The sequence below is a fragment of the Phytophthora cinnamomi genome (genome assembly GCF_018691715.1).
Source record: "Phytophthora cinnamomi strain GKB4 chromosome Unknown Contig0, whole genome shotgun sequence".
In the NCBI taxonomy this organism is placed as follows: domain Eukaryota; phylum Oomycota; class Peronosporomycetes; order Peronosporales; family Peronosporaceae; genus Phytophthora; species Phytophthora cinnamomi.
Genome location: NW_027150933.1, coordinates 3,371,730 through 3,383,998, shown reverse-complemented (window position 1 = coordinate 3,383,998; position 12,269 = coordinate 3,371,730). Strand labels below are relative to the sequence as shown.

At 46.7% G+C, this 12,269-nt stretch overlaps 1 protein-coding gene across 1 annotated transcript; it reads right to left on the bottom strand.

Annotated features, from left to right (window-relative positions):
* Positions 1-11,725: 11,725 nt before the first annotated feature.
* IUM83_02145 (uncharacterized protein) lies at positions 11,726-12,269 on the bottom strand (the record flags this gene model as incomplete). The annotated part of the gene is made up of 4 exons (XM_067926045.1): positions 11,726-11,814; positions 11,877-12,032; positions 12,107-12,142; positions 12,215-12,269. 4 exons carry the CDS (start codon positions 12,267-12,269, stop codon positions 11,726-11,728), a joined length of 336 nt encoding a protein of 111 aa, XP_067801026.1.

Here is a 12,269-nt window from a genome sequence, read left to right as displayed (position 1 = left end):
GGTAGCTCAGTTCATGGCGGAGGACCCAAGCAACCTGGCGACCGTTGCTGCTACTTCGACGGGCGAGTCGGGAGTCATATCTCTCGCCTCGGGGCACATGCGGGAGCTGTACGAGCGTTTTCCTGAGATGCTACTCGTTGATTCCAGCCACAAAACAAATAGGTATGTCAGCAGCAGTATATTGATGTGTTAGCTGTGTCAGCAACTTACCGAATGTGCTCTATGCAGACACAACTATCAGCTATTAACGATGATGGTGATGAATGAATTCGGCGAAGGTTCACCTGTTCAGCACTCCATTTGTGAAGCAAACGGCGATTGGCACATGGAGAGAGCCATCGCACACTTTAAACGCATGCATCCTGACAAAACGAAGCTGCTTCGTGTGATCATGGTTGACAAGGATCTCAATGAGATTAAAGTGCTCCAATTAGCGTTTCCAGAGGCACGCATTCTCATTTGCCACTTCCATGTCATTAAATGGCTGAAGGAGACGCGCGGAAAACCCGAATTCGGCAAGATTTCCATTGAGGATGCGGGTCAAGTGGACTCGGCTATACATGGAATGGTCTACGCTGAACAGGAGGACGCATACAATAAGCACCACGCAGCATTCGAGAGACTGTGTAAACACATGGGACTGACGGGCTTCTTCGCATACTTTGAGCGCAACTGGCATCGAAGTCAAGAAATGTGGGTGATGTATCACCGACATAAATTGCCTCACTTCCGCAACCATACCAACAATCGCCTTGAGAACTTTTTTGGCAAGCTCAAGGGATGCTTAGATGGGAGCTCAAGCATGGCAGCATGTGTCAAGGTGCTGGTGAATGCAAGTCGTCGCGCGTGTAAAGACTACCAGTATCAAAGGTCGCGCATAGGTTGCAATATAAACCCTAACTACGACGAGGAGATGTCCACGGTGCTTCGGTATACAACTCACTATGTGGCTAAAGCGTTAGAACCCCAGTACGCAATCGGTTTGTCCAAGGCAGACAGCTACATATTCGAAGTTGACCAAGAAGATGCCAACTTCGTCCACATACAAGGGGATTGTGCGACCTACAAGCTATCTGTCGTCGACTGGAGGTGCGACTATGACTTTGCTTCCTCGATGCTGTTACCGTGTCGACACGTCATAGCGTATCGTAAGCATGCGGCTGTGCCAGGTGCTTTAATTCCACTTACACGTGTGGACCAGAGGTTTGTACTTATTGGAGTTTCATACAGGATTCGTACGTTACTAATACGTGACTCAATTTTGTTTAATGTTTAGATGGACAGTCCCCGCTGTGGATCTGACAGAGGTGAATCAGTTTGAATACACCGATTTCGAGTCAGCCGCGACGCAGCGAGCTCGTCAGCGGACCCCACAGGAAAGATACCGAGAGGCAGTTCGGGCTACGGGCCTCATTTCAAGCGAACTCGCAGACATTTCGGACGACGATGAGTTCGACCGCATGGTGGACTACGTGCTAATGCAGTGGCGTCATGTGCGAAAGAATAGCCATCGAAATCTCGACGCAGATGCAAGGATATGTAACTCACATGCGATGTCGATCAAACCTCAGAACGGAACCACACCGATATTCCTCACGTAAACAAGAGCAGGCCACCTTACCCAACCATTGTGCATCGATGGAAGAAGAGCGCAATGCCGGCGAGTCCAGTGATGAAGTTTGTAGCGCCTCAACAGGATCTGTCGACCCGTGCGACGGCAGGTCAACCTCGCCCGTGTACATCCAGATCAACAAAAAGGCAAGAAAATCAGGACGTCCTCGCAAAGTGCGCCGAAAAGAAAAAATCGACGAACGCAATAGTCGTGCCTGGTATAACACCGTCTCAGCAGCGCGTGTGGCGGCTAAAGCAGACACTCTGAAAGGGTTACTTTGTGCTCTAGACAAGGAACAACCGTCTCTCACTGAAGTGCAGTCCCGATTGAGTGGTCTAGTAGTGAAGACACCCAACGCCGAGTACAAGAAGCCAAAGTTCATGAAGATGAAAAATCCTGTACTAAACACGGACGCGTTCTATTTGCTGCCAGCAGATCTACTTCAATCCTGTATGAAGGTCTTGCCATTGTCAAACTCTCCTCGGAGTGCCATTTCCATCGACGAAGAAGACCAGAACGGAGACAACAGCGAGCATGGGACAGCAATTGACGTGGTGATGATCAAGAATTATGGAACCTACTCTCGATCGCAAATCGAGGCCTTCAAACGAATTGAAAATCTGAAAACCAATGTATCGTTAGGCTTCGCGTTTAACAAGTGGCTTCTCGACGACGTACTACCTGCTATGCCAGTGCACCAGCATGACGTTGTGCGCCAAGCAGCGGAAAAGATCGTTTGTACGTATCCCTACTCACCAATTCCAGGACTCGACTCCATGTTGGAATATAACTACGCGATGCTGTACCGTGCAACGCCACCGACGTGGTTGAGTGATGCTTGCATTCGTGCTCTATGTGAGCGTCTCCAGACTGACTTTCCATCAGCATTTTTCGGTGGTATACAGTCAGCAACGCCACGACCGCTTCGCATTTCTTCAAAAACACGCAGTTACAAAAAACTCAATATCGATGAGCACGTAGCTGAAGCCGTGCGGTCGGCTGTACTACATGATGGTAACGCTTGTGTATTGATTCCTGTCAACTTCGACAACGCTCACTGGTGCAGTCTGATTGTCCTCGCCGAACTGAAGCGTATCTTTTACTACGACCCGCTCGGTCTGAACAGTTATTTTATGGCGCTAAAGGAGATCGCCGAGAGTCTTTTGTTGCGTGCGCTCAATGACAAAGGATTCATTGTGTTGGTGTTGAATACGCCGATCCAATTTGACCAGTTTAGCTGTGGAATTTTCGTGTCGTGGAGTTTCATCCGCTATGCAGTCCCAGACGCAACAACTGACATGACAGCAGCATCACTCACACGTCGACGTTTTGAGTTATTCTTCTACATACTCACGGGAAGTCGCGACATTTTTTCTCGCGGACAGGTAACCAGCTTGCCCGATCTGTCTATCGCAAATCAAAGCAAGCTGAAGGCAACGCGACCTAGCAATGGTGATGGCTCCGAGATAGCTGTCGATTCGGACAACGCGCCAGACACCAATACCAAAACGCTGGTCGACATGAAAATGCCAACCAAGGACAATAGCAATGCTACGTCCGTCGAGATAAGGGTACCAATCGACGACTCTGTTGAGGGCAGCGATCTTCCTCGCACTCAGGTGAGAGGTCCGTAGGAAATGTAGGTGCACGAGAATCAAATAAACATTGCTTGGGTGGTAACTAGTGACTGTAATGATCATGTTCGTCCCTGTCGACAACTTCACAACGTATCGTGTATGCTATATGCTTACTTCTTCTCGATAATGAGCTAACGTCGTCTCCAAATCCCTAACGCCTTCAGCCAAGTAGGGTCCCAACCCTTTCATATCTTCGGTATCTTACCCATATGTTTCATCTCGTTAGGCAGGACTTTAGCCTACAGGATTCGTCCTGTACAAATCTTGCAAAAATACAGGATTATCCCGTTTCGTCTATGAAAATAATCCTGTACTCCAACACCCGCCTTTGTTTATTGTTTGAATTGCGCTGCGTGGGTATAGTAAAGGGTATGGAGGCCGAACCTACACGGGGCGTATTGGCTACTAGTGAGCTGGTATCACCAACGCGTTCCAACTGCCGGAGTTTACATAATACAAAACGGGTCACCGCGACAAGCTCGCTACCTACACCGTTTAAGAAGCGTAAAATGCCTCGTTTAGCGCTGAGCAAGCCCAAGCACTCAGCGGTGACCGAGCACTCTATGCCACCTTTCCACGATCAAACGACGCAGTGTCAAGCCAAGACGACCAAGAATGCGCTGCCCCCCCCCCCCCAGTTTTATTCAGTGGGATCTTGAAGACCAAGAGCCATCCACGCCTCGGGAGAGATATCTGAAGAGAACACAGGAAACTGGACGGGAGCGTGCTCGAAGAACCGTGGCAGCTCTTGCAGCGGAAAAAAAGAGACGGCGTGAGTTTCACGAAGTCAAGGGTCGATTCTATACTGACCATCTCATGGAGATTCGCTCCGACGTCAGCTTTGATATGATGTGCAAAAATATCGCTGCTATTGACCGTGCAGCGGGGAGGTCTCCGCATTCGATTGAGAAGTAGATATTCAGTCTGAATAAACAATGTGTGTTCTAGCTCCAGTGGTGCATCTCGTAGCATGGTGTAATCGACAGTGCTGACTTGGCATCCTGGCTAGCCATCATGTAGCTACTTCGTGCTAGTGTAATCGGGACGTTCGTTGCTGTTGGTGCGGTGGAGCAATGGACATGGTCAATAACGCTTAAGCGTTTCAACTTCAGATGCTGTAAGGAGGGTGATGCGCGGGCTGCAGCCAAGAAGGTGAGGTGCGCGTCGTCGCTGCAGTGGTCAGGATCGTGGTGTAGTTGGCTTTGCCAATACTCGTCTGTGCTGAAAGCTTTTGCGGCAGGTTTAGAGAGCTTGCTGCGGCCGAGGACGTGAGACGACGAGCGATGTTTGCAGTTGTGGGGACGCTGACAGTACTGGTGGCGTATTGTCGCCATCATGTAGCTGCTTCGTGTTCGTGTAATCTGGACGTTCGTTGCTGTTGGTGCGATGGATATGCATATACGTTTCGCTGACGATGGATATGCTTATACGTATCGTTGATTAGCTGTCAGGCATGTATGGTAGGTAGAGATGCCATTTTCGAATTGACATTCATGACAAAACCTACCGCACGTGCTGCCAGAGTGGCGCGACATACGATCAGGATGATCACTAAACGAACGGCCTTAGGGTCTCCTATTAGAAAGCGAAAGCACTCCCAGCTTACACTTGAAGAGCTAAAAGACAAAGAAACATTTGAACGAAAGAAGCGTAACGCTGCAATTGCTGTACAGAATGAGAAAGCACAGAATTGTCCAGTATCAAACCAACGTACGCGCAGTAAGCAATGCAATGGTGACACATGTCGTTCAGACGCTGACATGGACGTTGAAGGTACCGTAACGAATTTTAGCTTATTCACTATTATCAGCTCTATTGGATTGATGGATACGCCTGTTGTACTGCAGCTTTCTACACTGCGATCGATGAGCCATTCTTAAGAATAGGTGGAGGCTGCGGCGAGTTAACAAAGTCAAATCGAGTAGTCAAAAAGTTATATAAACCGGAAGGAACGTATTTTGCACCACTGAGAAACAACACTGGACAATGTGATGTCATACCGGAGGCAATAACGGCCCCTGCCTATGGTAATTGCTACATATACATATGTTGTCGTTGTGATGCTTCTTTACGGAAAATGAAGTCCCCAAATTCAGCAGGGCAAGCGGTATTTGGATAGGTTCAATTCCAGTGGAACTCGAGCAATTAAATTGGATGGAAAGCAGACTAATCGGATTAGGCATTTCGTGTACTACGTGCGTCAATCTTTATAAAGACCAACAGGAATTTACTCGGGGGAATGCTATAAACTATTGGAACGATGTGTCGGAGCTCACGCATATATTGCCTCGACCTTTAAGCAAGTCCGGTGTTGTGCTTCTGCGATCCAAGAATGCGAAGGGTGAATTACTGGTGAGGGTCCGGCCCTATTTCATTCGAAGAACTTTGGAGTGGCTAATTGCAAACAATCCGCTCTACACAGACGTTCGCAATTCAGAAGAAAACTTAGCAGCACTGGATAATTTCGATTATGATTTACCTAGCGTTGAGCTTAGCGACGATGAAGACAAGCAACTGCACGACAGTTTAACACGACCTGGTCCAAGAGAGGGTAACTACGCTGCGCATCAGTTAAATGAGGGGCCCCAAACAGCAAACACACTGACACGTCCTATTGATGTAGATCTGATACATGCAAGACCGTCAGAAGCCCAGGTCGTAATTGAAGACTCCTTTGAACTGCGGGTGGAATCGAACAACACTTCAACTGAGGCTGAAAAACTGAAAGAAGCTGTAAATGCTGCTGTGGGTCAACTCGTCTACCCGACAGCAGATTTACCCTCTCAGACTGACCCAATGAATGAATATACTACTCGAATGCTAATGCAAAACTGTTTTCCGACCTTGTTTCGGGACGGATATGGAGGTTATAACCCGTTGGAAGTCGAAGGTCGAATTTATGACAATAATCTAGCCGAGTATTGTGCACATTTGATGAAATGGCACGATAGACGCTTTGTTATTCACCGCAACTTTAAATTGTTTTGCTTGAACCTGATTCAACGACGGCAAATTGATGGTCTGACCCGTAGAATTAGACATCCCAATATTACAGAGGTGCATGGCAGTTCTAAAGGTTTGGATGAGGAAATTAATGAGGCTATGCTGCTACTGGATTCCCTAAAACCATTTTTTAGATCTGTCAGGGGTACAGGCCTTTACAGGGCTAATGTGCGAGATGATGTAATGAGTATGCTTGGTAATAGGGTGTTGACGTCACGGTGGCCTACGTTCTTCCTCACACTAAGTGCAGCCGACACAGTCTGGCCGGACTTTTTTAGAGCATGCGACCCAAGCTTAACAATTGAACAGGCTCGCAACATAAGTTCTGAAGAACGAAGACGGTACCTAATAGAGAATCCAGATATTGCAGCCAGACATTTTAACAGAAGATTTAATGTTTTTTTTATCATATTCTGTGTGGTAAAGCCAAACCATTAGGAAAGATAACTGATTACTTTTGGCGCATCGAATTCCAGCATCGCGGATCTCCCCATATTCACGCATTGTTGTGGGTGGAAGACGCTCCTGATGTGCTGCAGCTTTCGACATCAGTACTTGGACGTGAGTTTCTAGCGAACTACGTAGATTCCGTTATATCGGTTTTATCAAAGGATCCAAAAGAGCTGATGTCATGTACTTGCTCAACATGTTTACGTGAGAACAGCCAACAATTAGATATTATATCGGCAAGGGCACCACCGTCGAATTCGAATGAACACTTGTGTGACGTATCTCGTCTTGTTCAGCGGGTTAAACAACATGTATATCAGGATCGTCATGTCGGAAGCAGTCCAACGTATGCCGATTCGGCTATCCTAAGGAGCCCCACACAAAAACAACGATTCAGGTGGACATGACAAAAGATGGAGTACCGTCAATTCAATTGCACTTGAAAAGGGACGTGCCAACAATCAATAATTATTCACCTGTATTGCTATCGGCTTGGCGCGCAAATATGGATATACAATTAATTGGCACTGCGTATGGCGCAGCTGAATATACGGCTGCATACGTAAGCAAAGCCGAATCGGATACGCTGAGGTTTAAGAAAATAATTGCGGCTGCTGTCAAGCGTTGTGACCCAAATTTACCTGCCCATGCAATTTTGAAACGAGTTGCCAATGCGACGTTGTCTATTCGAGAGGTTAGTGCTCAAGAGGCCATATACATCCTTCTCAGGGAACTGCCACTACATGGAAAGTCTAGACAAGTAACCCGCGTGAAAAGTATGCGTCACAACCAGCGCTACTACCGGATCGACCCATCCGAATGGACTGCAATCCGGAGCGGGAACATTGTAGATAGTGATATCCGTATCGATCCCGCCGAGGCTGCTTACATGGCACGTCCTCACCATCCACCCTTTGACGATATGACATATGCGTCTTTTGTTGAAAAATATGAACTTGCCAAAGCGATCTCAACATGGCGGGACAATTCCGACACGTGGAGAAGAATTGATGGAAATGGATACATTAGACTGAGATCAAAAGCCCATGTTGTAAGAGGAACTCCATGGATTTCGGCTGACTCAACAAATCCTAACTTCTGTTTTGCGGAAATATTCTTACATACATATTGGAGAGAGTTGAAAGACCTTCCTGAAACTGATGATGAATGCTTGAGCAGATTTTCTCGTGAACAGGAAACTAGTTTATTAACCGAAATTAACCAGGAGTCCAGCGCTTTGCTGTCTCGCCATAATAATCTCGACGTATTGAATAATGCCGGCGTTAAGACTTCTGTAGTTACTCTACCTGCGTCAGAATATGTGTTGGTAGACACCGATGGTGATCTTTGTGCTGAGAACGAATCGATTCCATCTCAATGTCCAAATTCTATTCCATTTGACACCGAAACTGAGGGCATATCATGGACTTCAAAACGCAGCTAGTCACTAGAAGATATCATCAAAGCTCAAACATTTATAAAGGCCAACGTAAAACCTTGGGCCAAGGGCAGCGAGAACGCAGAAGTGTGCAGAACAAAATGGCAGGAACAGAAGTGCCTCGTAGCCACTATATATATCCCATTTGTACTGATAATGAAACCAAAGACTCTATGGATGATTCGCAGTGGATTCCGTTCTTACTCGCAACGCTTCAATCTCGGAAACGCTACCGTGCACCTATTAATAATTCCTGCTGTGAGCCCTTGCAGATGATAATTCACGGGGAAGGAGGATCTGATAAATGTTGGCTAATTCGACACATTGTAAAGGACATCCACAACGTTTTTGGCGAGCATACGGCCTCTATTGTACCCGACATTGAACAATGTGCCAGAATGTCTGTGAGCATAAGAGGTACTAATTCTGGAAAAACCTATATCGACATTTAGATATAGGGTGCAATCCGGCATTTAGATTCCGATTCCGAGATCGGTTTCAGCCAATTCGAAGCCGTTTAGAAGCTACAAGCGCTCGAAAACAGCCACTCCAAACGCAGCAAGTTTAGGGAATCGGGTTGAACAATATACAGCTATCTGATTGGCTTAGAGTCTAGATCATATGCTTAGAAAAGAAAAAAGGAAGCGTGTTGTCGTATCGGGTCTATCCCATTTTAACTTGACGTCTGTCACATAAATATCTATATTAACTTTCGAAATCATCTGCAGCTTCGAGGTACTGGTCTTCTATCTCCTGTACACGGTGAAATCTCGCCAGCCATTCCTCCGGTTTGATAGCTGCAAGCTGTTGCAGCACTTTGGCAACAGCATCACTACCATTTTTAGGTGGATCCATGGCGATTCTGTTTTTTACAAGCCCCCATATTAACTCAATCGGCTGGAGTGTTGGGTGGTATGGGGGCGTGTAGTACAGTAGATGACCGTGCCCAGTTGGCTCGATTTCTGTGAGATCATAATCCCGCTCACGCCCTCTGTTGCTGTCGTTTGTCTTTGTACAAAAATTAAATTTTAGAGTTAACAGCTATGTTGCAGTTATGAAATGGATGCTCAGAACTGACCTCAAAGTTGGTGCCGGGGGACTCGCGCTCCGCCCTCATCACTGAATCAACAGTTTTGGGGTGACAGTCCAGGCATGTGCCAACTAATTCTCTTGTCCGTGTGCCTTTGAAAAGCCCCTCAGCTTTCTGCGCTTCGAAAAACCTGTACGCATTCACAATCATGCGCTTCTCCGGGGGGGTGTACTCGTGCTTCGACTCCATCTTTTGTGAACTGAAAAGTGTGTGGGCATCCTCGGCCTATGCTATTCACGTTGTCGGCAGACTTAGCTATCTATAGAACCCCTCAGCAGTATTGTCGGCCAAGAATTGAGTCCGCTACGGTCGTTTGCCTCGGATGTTACAATTCCTGGCACATTGTTCAATGTCGGGTACAATAGGACGAACTCAAAACGCGTGCTATTATTAGCTCATCAAGGTACAGCTGCATTTAATATCAAAGGGCGTACAATATGCTCAGCGTTAGAACTAACATCGTTTTCACGCAACACATTTTCGTCTCCATACGCTCTAGCTGTTGGAATTCCGATGCAGACACGGCGACCGAGACTATGTTGCCGTGTGACTACGTGGAGACCCGACAGTTTAGCAGAGCTGTGATGAGCATAGTGAGATCAAGATATGCGGGTCGTTTACTTGGGAAGCGGCTCAAGCCCGCTTAAGAATCGTTAGAGCTCAGGAGCTGTAGTGATAGCGATTCAATCTTACTTTTCCTTTTCCATCCTAGTGCAGACTCCAGGTCATACGGACCGAGTGCAACTTCGAATAGTACTTCGAACACTAGCTACCTTAAAGTGTGGAGCTGCAAAGCTAAACCGACTTCAACAAGAGCTTTCTTCTGTTCACCTCATTATAATTGACGAGTTCAGTGTAATATCGTGTGGAATGCTCAATTGGATTGACCAGAGGCTTCGAGATATTTGGCCAAAGTGTAGTCATTTATTGTTTGGAGGAAGAGATGTAATATTTACTGGTGATTCAGCACAACTAGACCCTGTAGTTCCGTACTCACTTTCCTCACCAATCGCACGAATACAAAACTCTATTCAGCGACTGGGGCGCGAGAATTGGGAAGGCATAGCTAATGTGTGCAGATTGACTAACCAAAATCGTAGCAAAGACAACCCCGAATGGTTTGCGGCATTACGACGACTACGGCAAAAGTGTCCCACACAGTGTGACGTTGAGTTATTTAACGCTAGATATTTCCGAAGAAATCAAATGCCTGATTGGGCTGCGACAGCAAAACATATAGCTTATATGAATGTAGATGTAAACGAAGCTAACGCACGTAGCCTAAAGGGCAGTTCCTGTCCGATTGTCCATATTCGCTCAAAACACACCGTGCAATTAAAAAGACTTGCTAAGCAGCGACCAATTGCACAAGAATCAAAAGATGCTCTTCTGCAGGAAGCAAAAGACGTAAATACTCACAGGGACAGAATCGTGGGAGCATCTATAAATCTTGCCGTTGGAGCTCCAATCACATTGACCTTCAACATGGAGCAACGTGCAGGTCTTTGCAATGGAACAAATGCAGTAATATTTGACTTCATTTTTCCGTCTTCGGATGAATTACCTATAATACTGGTGCAGATCACAGATATGTACAATGGACCGTCGTTTTTACCCGACGTGCCCAACATTATTCCCATTATACCAAGAAAAATAAGTTGGACAAAAAAACCCAGTGATTTAACTGTCTTTCGAGAGGGAATACCAGTGCGATTAGCTTATGCAATGACCGTCCATAAAGTTCAGGGCCTTACCTGCCCCAAGATAGTTTTCCATTCGCTATCTATTCCCAATACATCGTTTGCATACGTAGCTTTGTCAAGGGTTCGCTCTCGCGAAGACATTGCATTTACGACTCCATTGACTTTGGACAAACTGACGAGTTCAACTGAGACTTGCCAAATATTTAGAGATGAAGAACGTAGCATTCAGAATGCTGTCGAGAAAACCAAGCTTGCCGCACTACCTACAATCAATACGATGAAGCAAATAGCGATTGCTCACAATGCGGCAATGAGACCACGGTAACACAATCTACCTATCCTCACACACGCCCGATCCACTACTTGACGTGCCAACTTCTGAGCGCGCCGACGATATGTTTACTTCCCTTTCAGATCTTTGACAATCACTAAAACGATAGCGAAGATGTAGACAAGTTGGGTGCCAGGTAATTGGCGACCCGGCTCTAAATTGGCCGCTACTGAAGAGCACAGCACCACCAGCGATGCAAGTCAAGAGGGCTATCTGATCTCAGGTGAGATCACACGCTACGCCAGGACAATACGCCGTCGGCAGCTCTTTATGAGCAACATGGAGAGAGCGGTCACGCTCGAAGATAGCAATCGGACTCAACGCAGACCGCCTCATGGAAATCGAGTGAAACACTGTTTGAGATTGCGGTCAGTGGCTGCACGTCCACAACCACAACATTTTTATTAGAAGTTAGATTACTATAAACATACACCCCCAATCGTTGACAAGTACAACATCCACTACTCGTCTTCGTCCCCGCACTTCTTGCTTTTCTTAAAGCTGCGTGCATATGCGGCTTGAAGGACACGCAGAGAATGCACCTCTTTACCTATTAGCAAGCATTTTTAATGTATTAGATTTAGCCACCTTTGTACCCCCTCTCTTACTTACGGCGGAGATGCTTTGCCAGCTTTGCTGCTCGGGCTCGAGCAGGGCGATCCGCCATCGGTTCCATTGGCGTCGGCGCCTCTATCACTGGATCGCCTTCCATCGTAGAATCGATGTTTCGACATGGCAGTGATGCTTCAACAACACCATTACTGGTATCTTTTTCTCCCAGCAAAACGTCAGAACACACAGATCCAGATAGACCACCAATATACTCAGGGAGTACACCCTACAGATAGTTGTGAAGTGCATGGCATATTCAACACGCGCTGAACACAAAGTGCCATACCAGGAAATTAGTATTGTGGCTCGACAATGCTCACGGCGCAGGTCACAGCTACCTCTACTTGTCCGCTGTTTTGTCGTCGCGGCCGTGCTCGTCTTTATCTTAGCCAT